At 35.2% G+C, this 21071-nt stretch overlaps 1 protein-coding gene across 2 annotated transcripts in view; it reads right to left on the reverse strand.

Annotated features, from left to right (window-relative positions):
- Positions 1-2266: 2266 nt before the first annotated feature.
- Positions 2267-21071, reverse strand: part of LOC149777842 (coadhesin-like) — a 60310-nt gene continuing 41505 nt past the window's right edge. For both annotated transcript variants that reach the window (XM_089938911.1, XM_089938912.1), the window contains exons 16-18: positions 8653-8835; positions 7049-7184; positions 2267-2554 (exon numbers count right to left, since the gene is read on the reverse strand). In XM_089938911.1, coding sequence (XP_089795037.1) covers positions 2377-2554; positions 7049-7184; positions 8653-8835 — 497 coding nt within the window. In that variant the 3' untranslated portion in view covers positions 2267-2376. The remainder of the gene's footprint in view (positions 2555-7048; positions 7185-8652; positions 8836-21071) is intronic.

Consider the following 21071-nt stretch of genomic DNA (forward strand, 5'->3'; position numbering starts at 1 on the left):
TTCAAAGGAGTAAAGTTGGGTGTACCTAAATATACAGCCTGCAATTATTTTCCATGATACTCTGTTAATATCAGTTATCTAGTGAACTTAATATAGGAAGTTGTTATTTGGGTCTAAAAAAGATCGGAAACTCTTATTGATTATTGATATATAGACTATGAAGTTGAAATGCGCAGTAAAACTACACTTTTACGAGGAAATTCAGTTTTATATTTCTAGAATTCAAATGCTCATATGGATCACTGAATGTATACAGAAAGCAATTCATATTGATGAATTGTTTTGGCAGTCGCCTGCAAGCTTGTGAATCTTCCTGCTAAGACAACAAGGACATTGTTCAGCATAAATTTAGTAATATCAATTAATTTGTAAGACACATGTTAAGACTTAAAACTTAAATAATCCATCCTGACGCAACTCTGTTTAAAAGGACCTCATCGTAAATTCTCAGCGGGAGAACCTCTTTCTGCTTACATCTTTAAGACATCACAAGTGCAAGCTTCATTGATAGGTACATGATTTTGACGCAAACTATACTATTATTCCTTCTCATGTTTACATTGGAAAATTACATTATTTAAGTGGTAATACCTTGATGTTATTTGAACATATTGTTCTCTTCCTTCTAATTAGCGGCAAAATATTTTTACGGAAACAAGGCATACAGCTACAGGGAGTTTGTGGAAAACCTCCAAAATGCATACAAAAGCCTTTGTTGTAACATGTCAATAAAGATACATTTTTGCACTCTCATCTTTATTTTTTTCTACCGAACTGCGACAAGCACTGCGACCGGTTTCGCCAGGACATTGCAACAGTACAGAAAAGCTAACAGGGCAAATGGAGCACATCAGTGCTTGCAGACTATTACAAGAGATTTCCATTTAATTAATACAAGAGACAAGTCAAGAAGCGCCTGGTAGACACTGAATGAGGACTAAGATATTTACTTATATAACGATAATAGTTTATATTGCCTTTTGTATCATGATACATTTTTATTTATTTAACCCTTTTGCTGTTTTTAAAGTGTTACATAAGCAGGAAAGGTCAAATATTATCATGTAAGACAACGATAAGCATATGAAAAGACATAGATACACAATTTATGATTAAAACTCTATTATCTACATAATATACATAGACGTAAAATATATAAACTTAAATATATTGGAAACAATAGCCAATCAGTTTTTATAATTGTCATATTTGTTAAAGCACATCAAAATCCGTAATAAATAAGCACGATTTATCTCTGACTTCTAAAAAAATTGTAGACCATTGAATTACTGGAGCCATGTTTTCGTAACTGTCACTGGTTGTGTCATGTGTTAGATTGATCTGAATAGTTGAGTTATACCAGACAATGTCTGGCGTGATAATGTATACAGACCCTTTTGTTATGCGCGTAAGATTTTTTGTTGTGGGAAAATCTCATTAATATGTTCAGGCCAACGGAGATTTGATCTCAGAAATGACTGTGCGATGTTAACCGAGTATGGTACAGTTTGAATAGAGATGACAGAACTGAATGTTCGCGTATGAAAATTAAAGAGTTGTTGCCAGCCTTTAACAAATTTCTCCATCATACATCATCATTAATTGATTCCATGTTCTACCCAACCGTGGAATGTAAACGTTTTGCTAAATTAATCAGTAATTGTCACTATGATAAGTTCTTCATATGTAAGCAAATATAAAGATGTTTTCTGATGTTTGTTCCTAAACAGGTTGACACCTTCTAATAATAACTTGCTGTAGCTCATAGGATTTTCCCTCCATCATAGTATCCAATGTCCTTCTTTGCATTCGAGTACATCATATTACAATCAAGAAGAGAGAGAGAGAGAGAGAGAGAGAGAGAGAGAGAGAGAGAGAGAAAAAACCGCTCCTGTGGCCTAGTGGTTAGAGTGTCTGCCTCGAATGTGGGAGGACGTGGGTTCGATCCCGGGTCATATCAAAGACTTACAAAAATGGTACTAACAGCTACCTCGCTTGCCGCTCTGCATTAAGAGGTTAGTGTTAGGACTGGTCGGCCTGGTGTCAGGATAATATGACTGGGTGGGACATCATGCTACATGTCTGTGGCATGGTGCCCCAGTGATAGACATCACTAAAAACTGTCATACCGCATACATTGTAGCGATAAGACTGAAAACTTGTTAAAGCTACGTTAAAAGTCCAAATCATACAAACACAAGGAGAGAGAGGATATTCTGATGACATTGAAAACCTCAACGTTATCTGAAAAGTAATAAAACATGCAGTGAGTATTTTTGACATTTATTTAGTCTATTCAACTATAGGAATTAAAAATGTATAGAAGACTTATCGTAGTCATTTCCAACCTGAACGCATGTTCATTTTCTGTCCACATTACGGAGCACACCTAATGCCAACATCATTGGCGTGCTGACATGTATTTACGCCAATCTTTTGAGTGATAGGTAGACAGTGGAACAAATCGATTTCTGTTCCATGGCAAGTTAGATTGTTCAACCATATTGGACCATAACCGTCTGGCACATGGGCGGGTAACAACGCCCATCCATGGCTAAAATTTAAAAAGATTATCACTTAAAACTTTCTGAGTACTATTCAAGTATAAATGTTTATTTTATGTATACAAGATTTTCTCAAACAAATCTGCTTTAATCAAAGAAATGAAAGTCCAGCAAAGCAATTAAAATGTATCTACTTTCAGCATTTTCCCACTAATTCTCAAATAAACGTACCACAAACATTAACTGGTGACATTGAGATTATAAATTCAATTTTATTATTATTATTATTATTATTAGTAGCAGTAGTAGTAGTAGTAGTATCATTATGAATAGTAGCAATAGCAGTAGTAGTAACATTTGTGATAGTAGTAGTGAAAGTAGAAGTAGTACTAGTTGTAGTATTCGCAGGATTAATATTAATAGCTAAACTTATTAGTAGTAGTAAAACTAATATAGTAGCTGCAGTAGTTGGAGTGATAATGGCAGTAGCAGTAGTAGTATAAGGTTGTAGACGTTTTTGTCATATCTAGGATACTTATATTATATGTTGAATATTACAAAGAATATTTCCTACTTTTTAACTACTATTAATTACTTCTGGAGCAACATTGTGCCATCGCGTCATAGTCTTAATACCAAACAGTTATGTATTACGATTTCTAAGTCAAAAGTATTCATGTGATTATGTTTGGTTATCACCTCCATCTTCAAAGCAGAAATAGTACAAAGGCACACCTCAAGGCACTTGTGTGAATCTAAGACGTTAATATTCCTTGGATAATGTAAGGTTACTATATTTATTGGATATGAACAACAAAGGCATATAATTTTTAATATAACGTACATTGTACCACACACATTGAACTCTTGAGTACATGTATTAGTCTAAATTTTAATATAATGGAAAGTTATATTTGTTTTGAATTTTCCCGATCGACCCTCTATTTTGTTTCTCGGGATGTATCTGAGGAATGATGGAATCAGCTTGCATGAACCGTACACAAATACTACCTACAGAAGTACTGCAATTCTTAAGATTCCCTTGAAATGAATAGCAACGGGGCTTCAACCACGAAATTCACCATTACATCCTGTAAAATGGATACTTATGTGACAAAATAGTTTAAATCAAGTCCTCTTATATATATATATATATATATATATATATATATATATATATATATATGTACACACACACACTCACAGAGAGAGAGAGAGAGAGAGAGAGAGAGAAAGAAAGAAAGAAAGAGTCGGAGACTGAAACACAGACAGAAAAACGGTTTTTGTAAAAGGTACATTAAAATAACATGATTTTCTTTATTGTCGAGATAAAGCATTCTGATATATCAACACAGCTGGCATATTGATTTGTGACTCGACATGGGCGTATGAATACCTGAAAGCAAACATTCAGACCCCTCTGTGGGAACGCCCTAGAATCAGTTGCCATGCCTATCAATTTGTAGAAACCTGGGGGTCCTCTCCTGCTACATCAGCTCCTAGACCTTTTTTAAGCCATAGGGAATGAAGGAGTGGTCTCCAAGAAACTAAAGACTACTCCATAGTACACTTCTAAAAGAGAAAGGGCAACCTTCAGCGCTGCGACAACCACAGAATATCCGTCCTGTCAATCACGAGCACTACGCTTTCTCGCATCCTGCTCAATTGCCTTATTCGCCAACTTGATCAAGGTCAACTTCCATAAAGCAAATGTGGCTTCTGGGCAGACCGAGTGATAGTCGACATGGAATTCTCTGCACAACAACTCCAGACAAATTGCCAGGAACAACACAAAGACCTCTTCACAACATTTATTGACCTGACCAAGGCGTTTGACAGTCAGCAGAGATGGTCTTTGAAAGATCAAGGCAAAATTCGGTCGCCCGAATAAGTTCATTACGGTCGTTCGCCTCAACAACATGATGGCCACCGTAATGGAGAATGGCAAGTACTCAGATGCCTTCCAAGTCAGAAAAGGTATCAAACACGGCTATGTTTTTGGCGTACCCACTCTTCAAGAAGATGTTCACTGCCATGATTACAGATGCGTTCCAAAACAGTGATGAGGACATCCTTGTCGGGTACTGGACTGACGAGAATCTGTTCAACCACAGGCGACTGCAGTAGTTCGAGGTGAAGAAAACATTCATTTTAGACTTCCTCTTTGCTGACGACATGGATATATTTTAAGGCATGCGACAACTATGGCATCGGGATCAGCACCATACTACTGACGTTACGTTCTAACCTTCCCCTGCGAAGCCATATTGCGAACCGTGCATCACAGTGAAAGGTCAGAAACTCCAGGCTGTCAACAGATTCACGTAGCAAACGCAACAGTAGTTAATATTGACATTTAAGTTAATAGCAAAATTGCCAATGCCAGCCCAGCCTTCAGTAGACTACGTGGGAATGTGTGCCACCGTAGAGGGAGCAGCCTTGCCACCAAGCAGAAGATGTCCATTGCTGCAGTGTTCACCACCCTCCTGTATTTCAGCTATGCGTGGTTTATAGAACATTCTGAAAAACTCTTTAAATTTCATCTGAGCTGCCTCTGCAGGATTATGTGGATGGGGTGGTAAGACAAAATATTTGACACCGAGATTTCCACAAGCCATGCGTCTTCACTGCGTTGCAGATTGCTAAATAGCTGTCTATGGCAAAGTCGGCAGAGGGAAATCGCGCTGTTGGTGGACAAATTAAGCATTTAAAGGCATACTAAAAGTGTCATTCAAACAACTGCATATCAACGATGCGTCATGTGAGACCCTTGCAAACGACCTTCCCTCCTGGCACAACTAGATGATATATGGCGCACGAGCAGCAGAACAGCAAATAATTCTGAGGGGCAGAGAAAACTTGCCTCTGTTAAGGTTATAGATGTCAACACCTTTACTTCCATACTAAACTTTGTCATGCGCATGCGGGAGAAACTTCCATGCCAATATTGGTCTTGCTAGTCCTCTCCGAACATGCCGCTCGACAACAGAGAACTGAAGACATGGTCTTCATTGCCAACGATGGATTAACAAATCATTACGCATATAATAATAGTTTCAGCAGATGACTATTGCTATACCCGTTCGATCAGTGGTGGATTTTCATTTGTAATTCCTGTATAATGAAAAGAATATAATTAGGAAAGTACAAAGAATCCCGATTTTCTAAATAAATCAAACATGTTTCACAATTTCATAGAAATCCCATCTGCTTTCCTTTGTAATATGTCTCCCTCTCTCATAATAATGACAAATAAACGTGAACAATCGGACAGATAAAATAAGACTTTGAGCTAGATGCATTCTTTGACCTAGATCATCCCACGTCGACATAATAGAATGTATACACTTTGCAAAGGGGTTGTCTGCACTGTTACACGACACCGACACTATTTATAAAAATTGCAATGTCCATACGGGAAGGCCGTACTATAAATATCTTAGCATATCGTAATCTATTGTACACTTTATTATGTTGTTGTTGCTGCTATTCTGAATAGATAAACCAAACATGATCAGTACCACCACAATCTGTTCACGCTCACATCAACTCACCGCGACGATACAAATACTCTGATGGTCGGATGCAAAGGTGACTAAAGCATTATGCTTTATTATAATTATTATAATCACTCATGTTAAGGGTAAAATAACTTTATCTGTTTTAACGAACTGGTTCGTCATTTTGTTTAACCTATTCCAGACATGAATCTTTGTACCGGATGCACAGTTGCCTAACGTCAGTCTTAACTTCTCTGAATTTGTTTGTGAAATAACAAAATACCACTCTATTACTACGGATTGTGTAACTCTTTCATAAAATTGGTATTCGGCAAGCTTTATTTCCTTTCAATTCAAAACTGATTCGTCTCATGGTATATCAAAGACAAAGCATGCATATTATTTCACATAATTCTCGGGTTCAAATGTGTCTCCAATGGTAAAGTTGGTAACAATGAGAGAGTGCAAGGAAATTGGCACCAGTAAGGTCCATGCTCCAACCTTTTAGAACTTTGTTATTACCAAATTTATAGATGGTGAAGTCTTAAAACATACTAGTATACTGACCTAATGACCCACTAGAGTCTTCGTTTTCTCTTACTGAGCACAAATGTGCCAAAATAGAATGTTGTACCTCTAATATTGTTCCAGGAAGAAGGACTGTGAGAATTTACGAGTCATCTACTAGATACAATTTTTAGATGTAGAAAATGTAAGTCCTCCGAGCGTAAGTTTTATAATTCAATTGGCATTGAAGCTATCCCTTTCGCCACAAACACCAAAACACACTCATACTGTGACACAAACGCATATATATATATATATATATATATATATATATATATATATATATATATATATATATATATATATATATATATGGTGCAGCTGTCACCATTCACAATGAATAAATACAAGCTCAATGTTGTTCCCTTTAATTGGCCTAATGTTTCTTGTTTTCTTGTTCGTTTTCTCATTTCTCCTGAAACATATGAATAACAAATCACTTTGATACATTCATAGAATTTGTTTTGAAATACAGACCTATATCCCAGCATTTTGCAGGCCACTGCGGCATCCATATCGTCAAAGTTTTCTCCACACACCGTTCCCCATGTATGATTTACGGCAACTTCAAGTCGTCCAGTTACAACACGAATCCTCGGATGATTGATACTTGCTATCGTGGAAAATATTAGAGCTTAGATAAAAATAGCCTTACATAAATCATGATAAATTAGAAAATCCAACGCCTTTAAGAACCATTCTTTATATCAAGTTTGGTTTGATATCAAGAGATCGAATTTTCTAAGATTAAGTGAATTGCATTTTGCAAACAAAATGATATTTTTTTATAACTATATCAATTTAATCCTTTATAACATTTAATTTCATATTATTTTCTGAAGATGACAGAATAGGATGGGAGAGATACAGTATTATATAACTGTTCTGACAAAGTCAAAACAGTATCTCAAATATGTAGCAATCTTGGGTTGTACTGCTCTTACCTCTTTCGGTAACATGTACATTATGAACACATACACAACACAAATTATGTATATGTACTAGCATTGTACTTCTGTCCGTGTGAGATGCAGTTTTGGCTTGGCCAACATGGGAATGTACGAAAGACTGTCAGTAGCTTCCCGTCGGTCGCTGATTTCTGCTGGGTTTCAACTAGGTTCTTCCTCCACCAAATAATCTAGCCACCATTTATAGCAAATTTATATAGTGATCAGTGGCGTTATACCCATAAAAACCAACCCGAAAGTAGTAATATTCCCTTGAAAATAACTATGGACAACAGCTAATTCGTATTTGATTAAGTTTGTATTTTGCTTTATCATTGAACATTGTTTTGATAGGTTTGTGTCTTCAGTAGTTATTCCTTTCTGTAGACATTTCGGACTTGTTCCTTGTTTGTTTGCTCAAGGTTACACATTGTAGATTCGTTCATTGTCCTGTTTTCACGTTAATGATTTTATTGCGCGTCTAATTACCTATGGATTGACTTCATGATCAAGGTATTAACTGATTCAGATATATTACCAAAATGATACTAGAAGAGTATTGTGATCAGAAAATGACAGTTTGATACCATTGCGGATTAACATCAGGCCAGTTCATACAAACAATAAATGGATTTGTCATTGCATAACAGGTCAATATGTTGCTAAAGCCATTTAAACTTACAAATAAATTGCCGTCATAACAAAACTTTATATGTCACGAATTGTATATTTTTAAGTGAATGTGATATTGAAGCTACACTTTATGGTTATTATCCATCTCACTTCATACGTATTTCAATTGGTGAACAGTCAACGTTAATGCTCACATACTGCAATCATTCCTGAGTAAAAGTTAATTGTCCTAAATTTTTCCTTAAGTCCAATTTATGTTCTTTTCTATTCCAAGGCTCAAATGAACTAAATCGCTTGAAAGATTTATTTTTGTTATTTAAGCCAGATCGTGTCTATAAAATGCAGGATATCAAACTTTTTTTGGTCAAATTTAAATTTTTGTGAGGTAAACTAAATTGGGCATTTTATTTGCTCAGGCTATTTCCTAAATGATGATTCAGTTACATGCAGATGGTGATGGCTATATAGGGTTTATGTTTCATACCTTCTTCCTATACATACCGAAGCACGAGTGACGTGCATCACATTGTCTGTACCTAATCGAAATTCCATTGCAATATTTTCCTTCCACTGCATGCAAAGAGAATGAGCATGTCCGAGTTGAGTTCTCAGTGCCAACCTCACAGGGAAAGACGTCGCTGTAACACTGACTCCATGGAGTCCACGACGACCAAATGACATCGACTGCAAAATACCAAAGCGTGAAATCATTATTTAATTTGGGAAATTTGCGATTTCCATTTATTAAGATTTTGTACATATTTGTCAAAATGCAACATTTGAAAAATTCAAACTAAAGTAGATTTTACACGTATCATTCTTCACTTCAGCGATTCCAATAAAAAAAATACAATGGCATTCCGACTGTACGGATCGTAATGCTATGTTTTTAATATGGAAACGTGTACAAAAAAATTACATTATCTAATTATCTAAGATTCAGATTGGTAGCAGATAGAGCTAAGGAACGTACGCTAAAAATATAACAATCATATAATGTACCATAAAAACGAAATGCTTATATAATAAGAAAGAAATCATATATATATATAATTGCTTTATTTTTGGTTTTTTTTTTTGGCACCAGACAGATGCCCCCCCCCCCCATTTCCCCAAAAAAGTGAAAAGTGTTTTATGTGTAAGTGTATCCCCCAGGTATGTTGCTTGTTTTATTTTTATAAAAAGAAATTTCAATCAAAAATTTAATTATTTTAAATTTTTGATGGGGTATTTATATTTCCTAGTATTATCTATAGGGGTGTTCATCCGAGCCAAGTTTCTTTCACCTAGCTCGAATTCGTTCCCCTAGTTCGTGTTTGTGAACTTTGCTAGAGGTCTCCTTAGTCTCGTGTTTGTTATATGTGTATTGCTATGTGTGCGAATGCTATATTACTTTCCGTGTTGAGACAGCATATCAGTCGAATTTCCCCAGTTTGCCTTAGTACTAGTTTTTATTTTATTTTTATTATACTTTATTAATCATTTTTGAAAGGGCAACTGATCGGTGTACTATTTTCAATAGAAAATGAAGCCTAGTGTTTTATGTGCGTGCTTATATGTGTCGCTCATCGCATAATTTTGAAATGAGGGGGCTGTGCTCGAGTGAGGGTCTATACTTTATTTATTTGTCGTATTTCACCCGACGCGAGTTTTTGGCCCCCTCTGTTATTTTTTGTGGCCAAAATTCCAATTTATATTAGTCAATTATACAGTACGGGAGCTGTATAGCTAAGAGAGAGCGAGAGTTAGAAATAAGTAGAGGTGTTGTGTTTGTTTTTGTGTTTTGCATGTACTAGTGTTCCATATGGGGTGTTTTTCTTAGGCTCTTTTAAGGGCCTTTCCATTTCGCGTGGCGCCATGTGATATAGCCCCATTACGTCATTACCTCTTACTTTCCCCATACAGATACACTGTCCTTTTGTATATTTAAAGGTAAGGAGAATATTCCCTAAAGACTGTTTGATATTTATATATAAACACATGCAAACTAATACGTGTTTAACGATATAATAGCCACCTCCAAGATCAGGGTGGGAACGAGGTTTTAGCCCGCGTTTGCGTTAGCGCTCGTAATGACTCCCTGTTTGGTATTTGGTATATAAACACATGCAAATTTATTAGTGTTTAACGGCATACATATTACATTTATATGTTTGTTTGTTGTTGTTGTGTTTTTTTTTGTTGGGGGGGGGTAAATCCATTTTATATTTAATTTTTGAGAGATATCAAGTGATTTTTACTGACTTTAATTAGTCCATAATTTTTTAATTTTAAATAATTCTATCGGTTATGATGGCCTATGTTAGTTATTTTGTAATTGTTATTACCTTGCCACAGGCCATCATTGTTTTTTGTAATGTAATCTGTTATCTTAATTATTGTTTTTTTTTGTCGAAATTCCCGTCCAAATATAGAATATGTTTCCTTTGATATCTCTCTTTTGTACACATCTCCATAATCAGTTTAATCCGGTCATCCTTCCTTCTTTCACATTGTGCGACGGCATGATATTTGGTGAAGTTGGATGTTTTACACATGGGACATTTGATTAATGTGCGAATCATTCTTCTTCTCAAGGCAGTCTCTCCTGTTAGCCACGCATTATGCAGATATTTAAATATGACACTTTGTATTTTAACTGATCCGATATTGGCCCAGTAGCTCTACACTCTATCCCAATCTATATGGATGTTTTCCTCCTCTACTTTGTTTTGCTTCATATTCCCTAATCCAGTCATATGTCTTAGGTATGTCCTTTTGCCAGAGTTCCGTTTTGTCCCTAAACTTGCATAAATGTTCTTTTGTTTGTCTGAAATGTCTAGGTACTTCTAACTTTTTGCATAACTTGTTATTTTTATAAGTATCTTGCTGTTTCTTAAGGTGAAGCCGTACCAATATACGTATAGGGTTTCCCATGGACTTTTTGGTATTGTCGGTAGTCTTTTGAATCTGTTTATAATATTTGTATATTTTTTTTAATGGAGCATGGTAAGGCAAAGCCCCCTTTTGTTCTGGCTCTATATAATGTTGATTTTTGGACGTAATGTGTCTTGAAGTTCCATATACAGTTTATAATTTCCTTATATATCTTATCTAAATTTTTATTTTCTAAATCTACGGAGTTTATTATATAGTTCATGTTAGAGTACCTGTATATTTTTGCTACTTGTGCACGCTCCATTATGCATAATGGCGTTAGTGCTCAGATTTCGATATTCTCTTTGATTTTTTTGTATATATTTTTGTAGTTTTCTCTTTCTTCGTTTTTCCCAAAGAAGATTCCTAAAGCTTTATCAGTTACCTTGATCAAGTGTGGTGGTAAACCGGGGTGGTTTTCCCCTCCAGTTCCTTATTTTTAGTATTTCTGTTTTATCATGATTTATTTGCGACCCTGATGCTTTTCCAAAAGATTCGTATTCCTTTTGCAGTGTTTAAAGGAATTTTGGTCTTTTATGAAGTTAGTACAGACATCGGCATGTTGGAACATTTTAAAATCCTCTTTCAGATTGGGGATTTTTATACCTTCGATATTTTTGTTATTCCGTATTTTAATACTTAGTATTTCAATTGCTATTACGTATAATAGCATAGATAGTGGGCAGCCTTGCCGAACCGATCTTTGAATATCAAATTTAACCGTGACAGCGCCGTTTACCTGTACCTGTTGTTATTTTATTGTACAGGATTTTAGTCCAGTTTTGGAAGTTAATTCCAAATCCAAATTTCTCTAATACCTTTTGGGTATAGTTATTTTCCAATCTGTTGAAATCTTTCTCTCGGTCAAAAAGTATCATAGCACCTTGTTGACCTGTTTCGTTTACATAATCAATTATCGTTCTTATATTTAAGATATTATTTTCCACATTTCGTCCCTTTCCCCCACACGACTGGTTTACATTTATGATTTCTTTTAGACATAATTTAACTCTATTTGCTAAAATTTTGCTTAAAATCTTGTAATCTATATTTAGGAGGGAGATGGGCCTCCACTTTTTTAGGTTTTCCCTATCCCCTTTCCCTTTGTATATAATTGGTATTAACCCTTCTCTCATTGTTTACGTCATCATGCCATGTTTTAAAAGAATGTTATTATATAAATGTTCCAGAATTGGCGCTAACTCACTTTGGATTTTTTTAAATAGAATTCCGCCGTGAGTCCATCTCTCCCTGGGGATTTCCCTTTCGCTAGCTGACTCATTGTAATTTTCATTTCATTTTCTGATATGAAATTATCACATGGGTCACTATGTTCTGATGATATCTTATCACATATAATATCTTTTAGATATTGATCTATAGTTAGTCAATGTTTTGTGAAGTATACAAATTGGTATAAAAATCCTTAATTTTCCCTATTATTTCGTTTTTCCCTGTTATTTCCCCACCCCCATTTTCATTTGTTTTCTCTAGTTGCTTTTCCCCCTTCTCCTTAATTCCTCTCTTTAATATAGTCCATTTGCTTTTTTGTATATGGTGTTGTATCTTCCCGCTCTTAATTCAAACCCTCTATTTTCCTCATCAGTGATTTTTTTCAGTTGGTTTTGTAATTGCTTTATCTTTTCCTCTGGTAATTTCCCTTTTTGAACAATTTTAATTTCTTATTTTTCCATTTCTTGTAGTTGTTTCCTTTTTATAAAATGATATACAGCTGAATTTTTTATTTTATTTTTTAAAATATCCCAATCCGTAGTTATATCTCTGTTACCAAATTTGTAAAAGTTTTCTAATTCATTTTGTATTTCATTTTTAAAATCATCTACTTTTAATACTTTATTGTTTAATTTCCATACTCCTTTCCCCCATTTTGTTTTACTTAGTATTTTAAAATCGAGACTTATTAATTTATGATCAGAAATTTTAAAATCATGTATTTTTGCATTTTTGTATAGATTATCCTGAAAACATGTTACATAGAACTTGTCTAATCTGCTAGCTTTTTCATTTTTATACTCATATGTGTATTCGGTCATAAGTAAATTTGTTCCTCTGTATATATCATTTAATTTATTTTTCTGTATAAGTTCTTCCATTATACGTTTTGCAGTTAAATCATTTGTTGGTAAGCCTCCAATTCTGTCAATATCGTCCCCCACCCAGTTAAAATCACCCCCATAATACATGGTTCCATTGTGTGATCATTTAAATATTTGTGTACATTTTGAATAAATTCATGCTTTTTATATAATTTATGACTAAATAGAGATAAGCAGTTTTATCAATATTTTTTATTATGTATAATGCACACTTATATATATCTTGATATATTCTTAACAAATGTTAAATACTTCCTCAGAGCTCAATTTATATAATAAAAAATTATGGTGTGAATAATGCTTACTATCAAGTATTTTATAAATAATTAATCATATATTGAGAATTAATTTAAAATGCACTTTCATTTTTAAAGAATTAGTAAAGTTATTTTTTATGATATTAGTTTATACTTTTACGGATTAAGTTATTCTGCAAAGTAAAATAATATAAAATATTCTTTTCTAATTGTAAACAGGGGATATAATTCATTAAAGAAAAGAACATGATTAATGAATGTCATATAGTGTTTTTGAATTTAGACCTTTTGGATATACCATATTAAGACGGAGAATCCAACAGGTTTCCTTTGGCAGATGTTCCGTCTCAGAATCAGCTATAACAATAGGTTGGAAGGAGAAATCTTGCAAAATATGGGAAAATTTGTTAAAATGTGCGGCAACATGAGATGAAAATGATTTATCGATATAATTTTTTTTATATCTGATCTATGTTGGTTCATACGTTTAGATATTTGTTGACTGGTTTGTCCAATATATTGGATGCCACATGTTTTGCATGTTATCAAATAAATAACATTTGATGTTGCACAATTAGTATCACAACGCATATTAAAAGTTTCTTTCGTATTATTACTATTGAAAGAAGTATTTTCATTAATAAATTAACAGTGTGGACATCTAGGTCTATTACATTTAAAACATCTAGGTCTATTACATTTAGATGACGATCCTATTTTATAAGAAGATTTTGTTTTGCTAATTTAGAATTAGTTAGGGAATCTTTAAGACTTTTAGTCCTTTTATAAGCAAGTGTGGGTTTGTTTACGTGTAGCGATTTAACACTTGCTTTACATGATAAGTTTAATAAATCCTAATATTTATTGATAATCTTACCTATATTAGGCAAACTTGGATTATATTCAATAACAAAAGGAATGATATTTTCATTGCTACTTTCGATTTTACATTGTAAGGATTCAAGTTGTGTAAGAGAAGATACTTTGTGGAGAGCAGTATGAATGATGTCATTAGGATAATTTCTATTTAAAATAATTCTGACCTAACTATGTCAAAGATGATTTAAAAAAAGCGTCATCCGAAATAATTCTTCTATATCTTATTGCTTGACTATATAGTATCCCATTTTTATATGATTTAGGATGGCATGAAGAATATTCAACATATTGATGAATATTCGTGTTTTTAACATGAACCAAGGTAGTAATGTCATTATTTTCATTTTTCACGACATCTACGTCCAAAAATGATATTTTAGTTTTAGAGACATTGAATGTAAATTTTATTGTTGAATGTAATTTGTTTAAACTGTCCATAAAATAATAAAGGTCTTCTAATGAATAACTCCAAATCATAAAGATATCGTCTACAAATCTTAACCATACATCTGGTTTTAAGAGGCATTTATTTTGAAAATCATTTTCTAATTTTCCCATAAATAAAGATGCATAAGCAGGTGCTATAGGACTACCCATTGCTGTTCCTATTTTGTGGAGATAGTTTGTATTACCAAATTTAAAAAAAGTTATTTTCGAGCACAAGTTTTATCAAATCACAAACATGTTCTTTTGATAGTTTATATGTATATTAGTTTTCTTCAAGATAATATTTACACGCTTCGATACCATCATTGTGTGGTATATTCGTGTAGAGTGAAACCAAATCAAGTGTAACAAGGAATGAATTTTCAGTTAGTTTCGGTAAAGATTTCAATTTGGTAATGAAATCAAAAGTATCTTTGATTTATGAAGGTAGTGATTTCATCAGTGGTTGTAAAATGTGATCAATATATTGCGATATATTATTGAGTTATACGTAGAAATAATGGGTCTACCTAGATATGCTAAAGGTAGTGACTTATCAACCGTTTTATGTATTTTGGTAAAATATAAAACTGAGGTGTGCGTATTCTATTTTGGAAGCAGCAGAGAGGCTGAACGGGCTCTAATTGGTTTGCACTCTGTTTCGCAAAATAAACCTTCCTCGAAAATCGCAAAAAATCAGCGATCGCGTCGGTGCAAAGTTTGAGACAGCGCCCTCGTTGCTGCTGTAAATTAAATCATTATTATATCAACAATGGCTAACCTCAGTGAAGCATATACCACTAGATTAGCTCGAGAGCGAGAGGAAGCAATAAAAAATATATACCATTGAGAGATGCTGTCAAAGAAAAACTGCAAGCAAGACAAAAAGCACAAGTTGAATACGCAGAAGGTACAGAACAGTTATTTAAACCTGTTACTAAAGTTACTGAAAAAGTCGTAACGGCTATTAAGAAGGATCTTCCTCCAGGATCAAAACAGACCGCTGAACAAACCGATAAATAGCAGCGAGAACTAAGAAAACAAAAAAGATTTTACGAGATCTTCCGACTAACATAGCTGCAGCACAACCTCCACCCGCCGGTGAGGAAGATACTGGCAAAGTTCATACTGAAGCCGCCGACGAGAAAAATGAACTTGCACATAAACCAATAAGAGAAAATATTGAATTGATTGCAAAATTTAATGAAGGTGTTATTAAGCAGTTTAAAGAAATTGGAGAAGACTATTTACCTGTTATGACATTAGCAGGTATGGCTCAAAAATACAAAATTTTAAAACCAAATTATGCTACCGTGAACGATGATACTTTCATCAGATGAATGTATTGTGTATATTTTCATAAAAAAACCAGCCATAAATGATGAACGAAAATTTAATAGTTTTGTAAAGGAAATATAAAGACTTTATGATGAAGAAGTAAAACAATCTCAACAGCCACCACTGCCACAACCTTCTGTGCAAGAGCCTTCTTATCAACTTCCTCCACCTCTGCAACAGATAGAACAACAACAATCTTCTTCACCGCAGCAAATGTTGATGTCGGAAGGTAAAAGCCATGAAGAGCTACTTAAAAAAGCAAAAGAAGAAAGATCACCCTTAAGACTATTTAAGAAAAGCGCGGAAACAGAAGAAGGAGCAAACGGAAGTGGTTTTGGAAGTGGTCTTGTTGCTTGTCCTAACAATATCCTAGAGGACGTGCAACGGTTGGAAGTTCTCATAGGAGGAGTGAGGGCTGGAAATAATTCTCCGGAAATCATTAATGAAGCAGCTGATATTTGTCGACGATTATTCACAGGTGGCATCGTGGGTATTAATATTTATCGGGAACTTATCGATTAGCTTGTTGATGACTACAGTGGTTAGATAAATGGTAAATAAATAAGATGATCATACACAGTAACTGTCACCGCAGACCCGTGATGGTCAGAGCAGTAAACTCGCGATTACCCGTTTACAGAATGTATTACGGAAATGAAGTCGGCGATGTTGTTCAGGGATTGTTTAGAAGGATGGCTCCCAAAGCAGCACCAATTGCAAAACAATTATCTATGAAAGCTATCGATGTTATTCGTGAAAAAGCTCCTGGTGCAGTTGTTAACGCAGCTGGTAAAGCCTTCACGGCGATCAAAGACAGAATAGCTCAATTATTACGCAGACGTCAAACTGCTAAACAACAAGTAAAACTACCTTCAACAGAGGTTATGCCCGCGGATGTTAGTAAAATAATAAACCAAGCCTCAAATCAAAAACTAGCAGCCTTGGTAAGTCATCATGAAGATGAAATAAACACGAGTTTTATTTCAGGAAGCAGAGTTTCTCGAAGGTCTAGGCAAACACGATTTAAAAAACGAGCAGTATTATAAAGATGTTCAAACGCATGTCCGATACAGCATTTGACATGGACGAGCCAGTCCAAAAAGAGGAATCTGTAAGTGATTATCAATTTTATTCTTATGACACAAACAAACCTAACACACAAGGAAGGATTGAATTGCAGGTCCATGATACAAGTATATATTTTCTACCCTGTGAGGCTTTTATTGAAGTACAAGGTGAGCTTGTAACAGATGTTAATGCTAACACACCATATGGGGCTGATGCTATGATTGGTTTTGTTAATAACGGTATTATGGCGTTATTTGAAAGTGCCACATACATAATTGACGGAAAAAAACATAGAAACAATTCAAAATGATGTTGATGTTGCCACTACAATAGTAGGGTTAGCAGGATACTCTGACGCCCACACAAGATCAATTGGCCCGTCGATGATGTTTCACAAAGATAATTCTAATAGTCCTGATTCCAACCCATTTCTTCAAGTACAAGTTGTACGAAATACTGCGACTGACCCACAACCTCCTGGAGCGACAAAAAGACCCGCTGATGTATTTTTGATACTACAAAGTCAAAACCCTAATTACAAGTTAGGATTTGCTACACGTAAATCAATGTTAAAAGGTAACAGTCGAGAATGTTCATGCGCGATTCCATTATCACATATTTTTGGATTTTGCAGAAATGTCCTAAACTTTATCTTTGGAGCGAAAACACAGTTGTGATTGTACGAAAAGGTACCAGTAACGATGCCATTTGGCGATCAGCCGCTGCTGCTACTGGTAAAGTAATACTGTCTAAACTATCACTGTGGATGCTAGTAATGACCCCATCGATTGTTGAAGAACAGAAATTACTTTCTTTTATGAATATAGGCGGTAAATCTCTGCTGTCGTCGTTTTCAGTGTCCACCGATAGTACCCAAAGTAAGGTTACTGGTTTATTCACGTGGCAAATAGCAACTCGACAGGGTGTTTCTGCATCTAGACATATTTGTTGCGATGCAAGATGCTACTCAGGTGGGTAATCAAGAACATTCCCATATGATATTTGATAAACTATGTGTTACCGAGGTTTCTTTGAGGATAAATGGGCATCAAGAACCATCCGAGGATATAATCTTAAATTTTGAACACAACCATCATGTTGCTCGCGCGTATCATCGATTGTTGTCGTATATGGGGCGTGATCAAAATGTAGACACTGGATTATAAATCTCACAGCTGGATTTTACAACATTGTATCCAATCTATTACTTCTCGCTGAAACATTTAGATTTATTTAGAAAATCTGTCGTTGATATACACTTTAGAGCTACCGTGGATAAAGGTGCTGTTGCTGATTACAGAGCAATCGCGGTCATACTCAGTGACAAAGCAATGTTACTTGAAGGTGTTGGTGGTCGAATGAGAGTCGTTGATACACCAGTGGAAAATCATCAGCGGTTCCAACAGCACCTAACGCGGATGCTTTTTGCAACAGCTGGGGCAGCAGCAGTTATCAGCACTGATATTGCTGCGAGAAATGGAAATATTCCTCCGGTTTTAACCATATCGTTGATAGCACTAGCAGAAAGTTTAAATCGTATTCCAGTCTTGGATTGTTTGGCTTTATTGAGATGTTTGATTTGACGTTCTCTCAATGACAAGTTTATTTTCACCGCCTGTGATTTGATTGTGTTTTAACGTTATTGTTGTTCCGGTTTTTCTTCGCCGGCGCGGACAGTAATTTCTTGATCTGACCAGGAGTCAGACTGACACTAACATGATGATATGACATTTTTATAAAATACTCGTATTTCTAAATCACATGGATTAAGGTAACACATTAAGATTTTCCACTGGAGGAATTTCTCGCAGCAATACCAGCGCTGATAGCTGCTGCAGCCCCAGCTGTTGCAAAAAGCATCCGCGTTAGGTGCTGTTGGAACAGCTGATGGAATGGCATTAAAGAAAGCAACTGGGAAAGAATATAGAAATATATTTGATTTTGTTCACGAAATAAGTAAAAACGATACTGTATCGGTATGGTTATATTCAAGTTCTGATGATAAAAAATATGATCAATTTGTTCGACCCAACGGCGATTTATACCTTAAAGAATCTCTTCATGAAACGATGAGAAATCTTGCGCAAAGATATTCAAAAAATACTGAGCAATTATTAAAAAAATTGTTTTACAGTTCTGTCAGTTGCTGCCCACGCTGCCAGAAAGAGAAATTCATGGAAGCCATCGCGATTTGAATTTCTTAAAAATGTGCAGTTAAGTTGTATCGAATACGGACATGGCGGTTTGTGGAATACCAAGTACAACCAGAATGGTGTTATTTCGGTGGATATGGTCGCGTGTTATCCGGGAAGTTTTCTTGGAGCGGGTGATGTTCTGGATATTTTAAGTAATTTGGACATCGTTGTCATGAAATGGTAAGAGTGGCAATTAATGGTCCATTACCTGATTTTGACTTGACAGGATTCTCTTGTGTAGTGTCGTTCGAATTCGCTAAAAATCTTCATCCGTGTTGTTATGTTTGGTTTGGTAGACAATTCTCAGAAAAACGCTGGACACCAATAGTGTTATTACGATATATGATTGATAATGCAATACTGATATCGTTGACGGTCAGTGAGGTAATTATATCATATCGGAAACAAACCGAAGTTTGGTTACCTACATCTGAACTACTCCCTTATCCTGCTGACGCTGATGAACTACTCCCTTATCCTGCTGACGCTGACGACTCTGATGCGCGATTAGACATTTTCGCGAAAAATACCACCGAAGAAAGCATTGCAAAGAATCTCGGTAGAAAAATAATTGGCAAATTTACCCAAGGTGGAGCATATGATCACCGACGGCATCACGCACGATTAATTCTAGATGATACTGAAAATGAGTTTGTAATCGCTGATGCAAGTTAGGCACAGTTGTTAGTTACATTGATGGAGAATCACCGCAATATACACATCTAAGATCCTCAATGCTCGCTTAATTTTCTATAAATTTATTATCGATGATAAATAGATTTCCTCGCACCGCAGTCAGAGTTGCCACGGTATCATTTTATATCGATAAAAATATTCAGAATTACTGGCTCGTTTTACAAATACTGATGAAGAATAAAAGAAGAAACGTTACGTGATTATTCAGAATCCTCAGATGTTACGATTAAAGGTAGTTATCGCAGAGATCAGATATCAGAATTATCATATGCGGCGTCCGTGTATGATCCGGTATCCAGACACAAGACGGTTTATCTAAACGGGCTGTGATGTTCTGGTAAGACGACTCTAGTGATCGAATTATTTCGACAGAATTCAGATGATATGATTGTTCTAACACTAAAACACAGACTCGCCAGGGAGATGAAACAACGAGGAGTGCAATGATGTACTTATCACAACTTTTTCGATACACCGGTGGCACATGGACTCCAGACCGAATGGGAGAGAAATATATCATCATTTGGGATGAGGTGTGCACAGTGTCGTTAGAAACATTAAAAACATTTCTTGATTGTTTATTAACAAAAAATACAGCTGTGCGGCGATCACGGCTAACCACCACCATTTGTTAGGTTATCTCCACACGATTGGTTGAAGAATTTTGTAGATTATTACTCGGAGAAAAATGATGATCACAGATCTCTTGATGAAGAATTAAAGGAGTTTAAAAAATTAATCAGACTACAACCGAATAAAATTCAGTGTGAAACACCGCGTAAAATAATTCCAGAAACTTTTTTGAACGACTTTTGTGAAAGGTGGAGACCAAACGATTTGATAGTGGCAAGTAGAAAGATAGTCAGAGACACACTTCAACAGCGGATATTTCAGTTACACAAGGAAATATTCTCAGCGTTACGTGTACCGTTGTGTTCTAGACCAGCTGATACGCGACGACAGAATATCGACGTTGATATACCAGGACAGACCGAGAAACAGAATCTTGTATTAAATGATGTTGTTTT

The sequence above is a fragment of the Sinohyriopsis cumingii genome, chromosome 17 (assembly GCF_028554795.1).
Source record: "Sinohyriopsis cumingii isolate HCF-2022 chromosome 17, ASM2855479v2, whole genome shotgun sequence".
In the NCBI taxonomy this organism is placed as follows: domain Eukaryota; kingdom Metazoa; phylum Mollusca; class Bivalvia; order Unionida; family Unionidae; genus Sinohyriopsis; species Sinohyriopsis cumingii.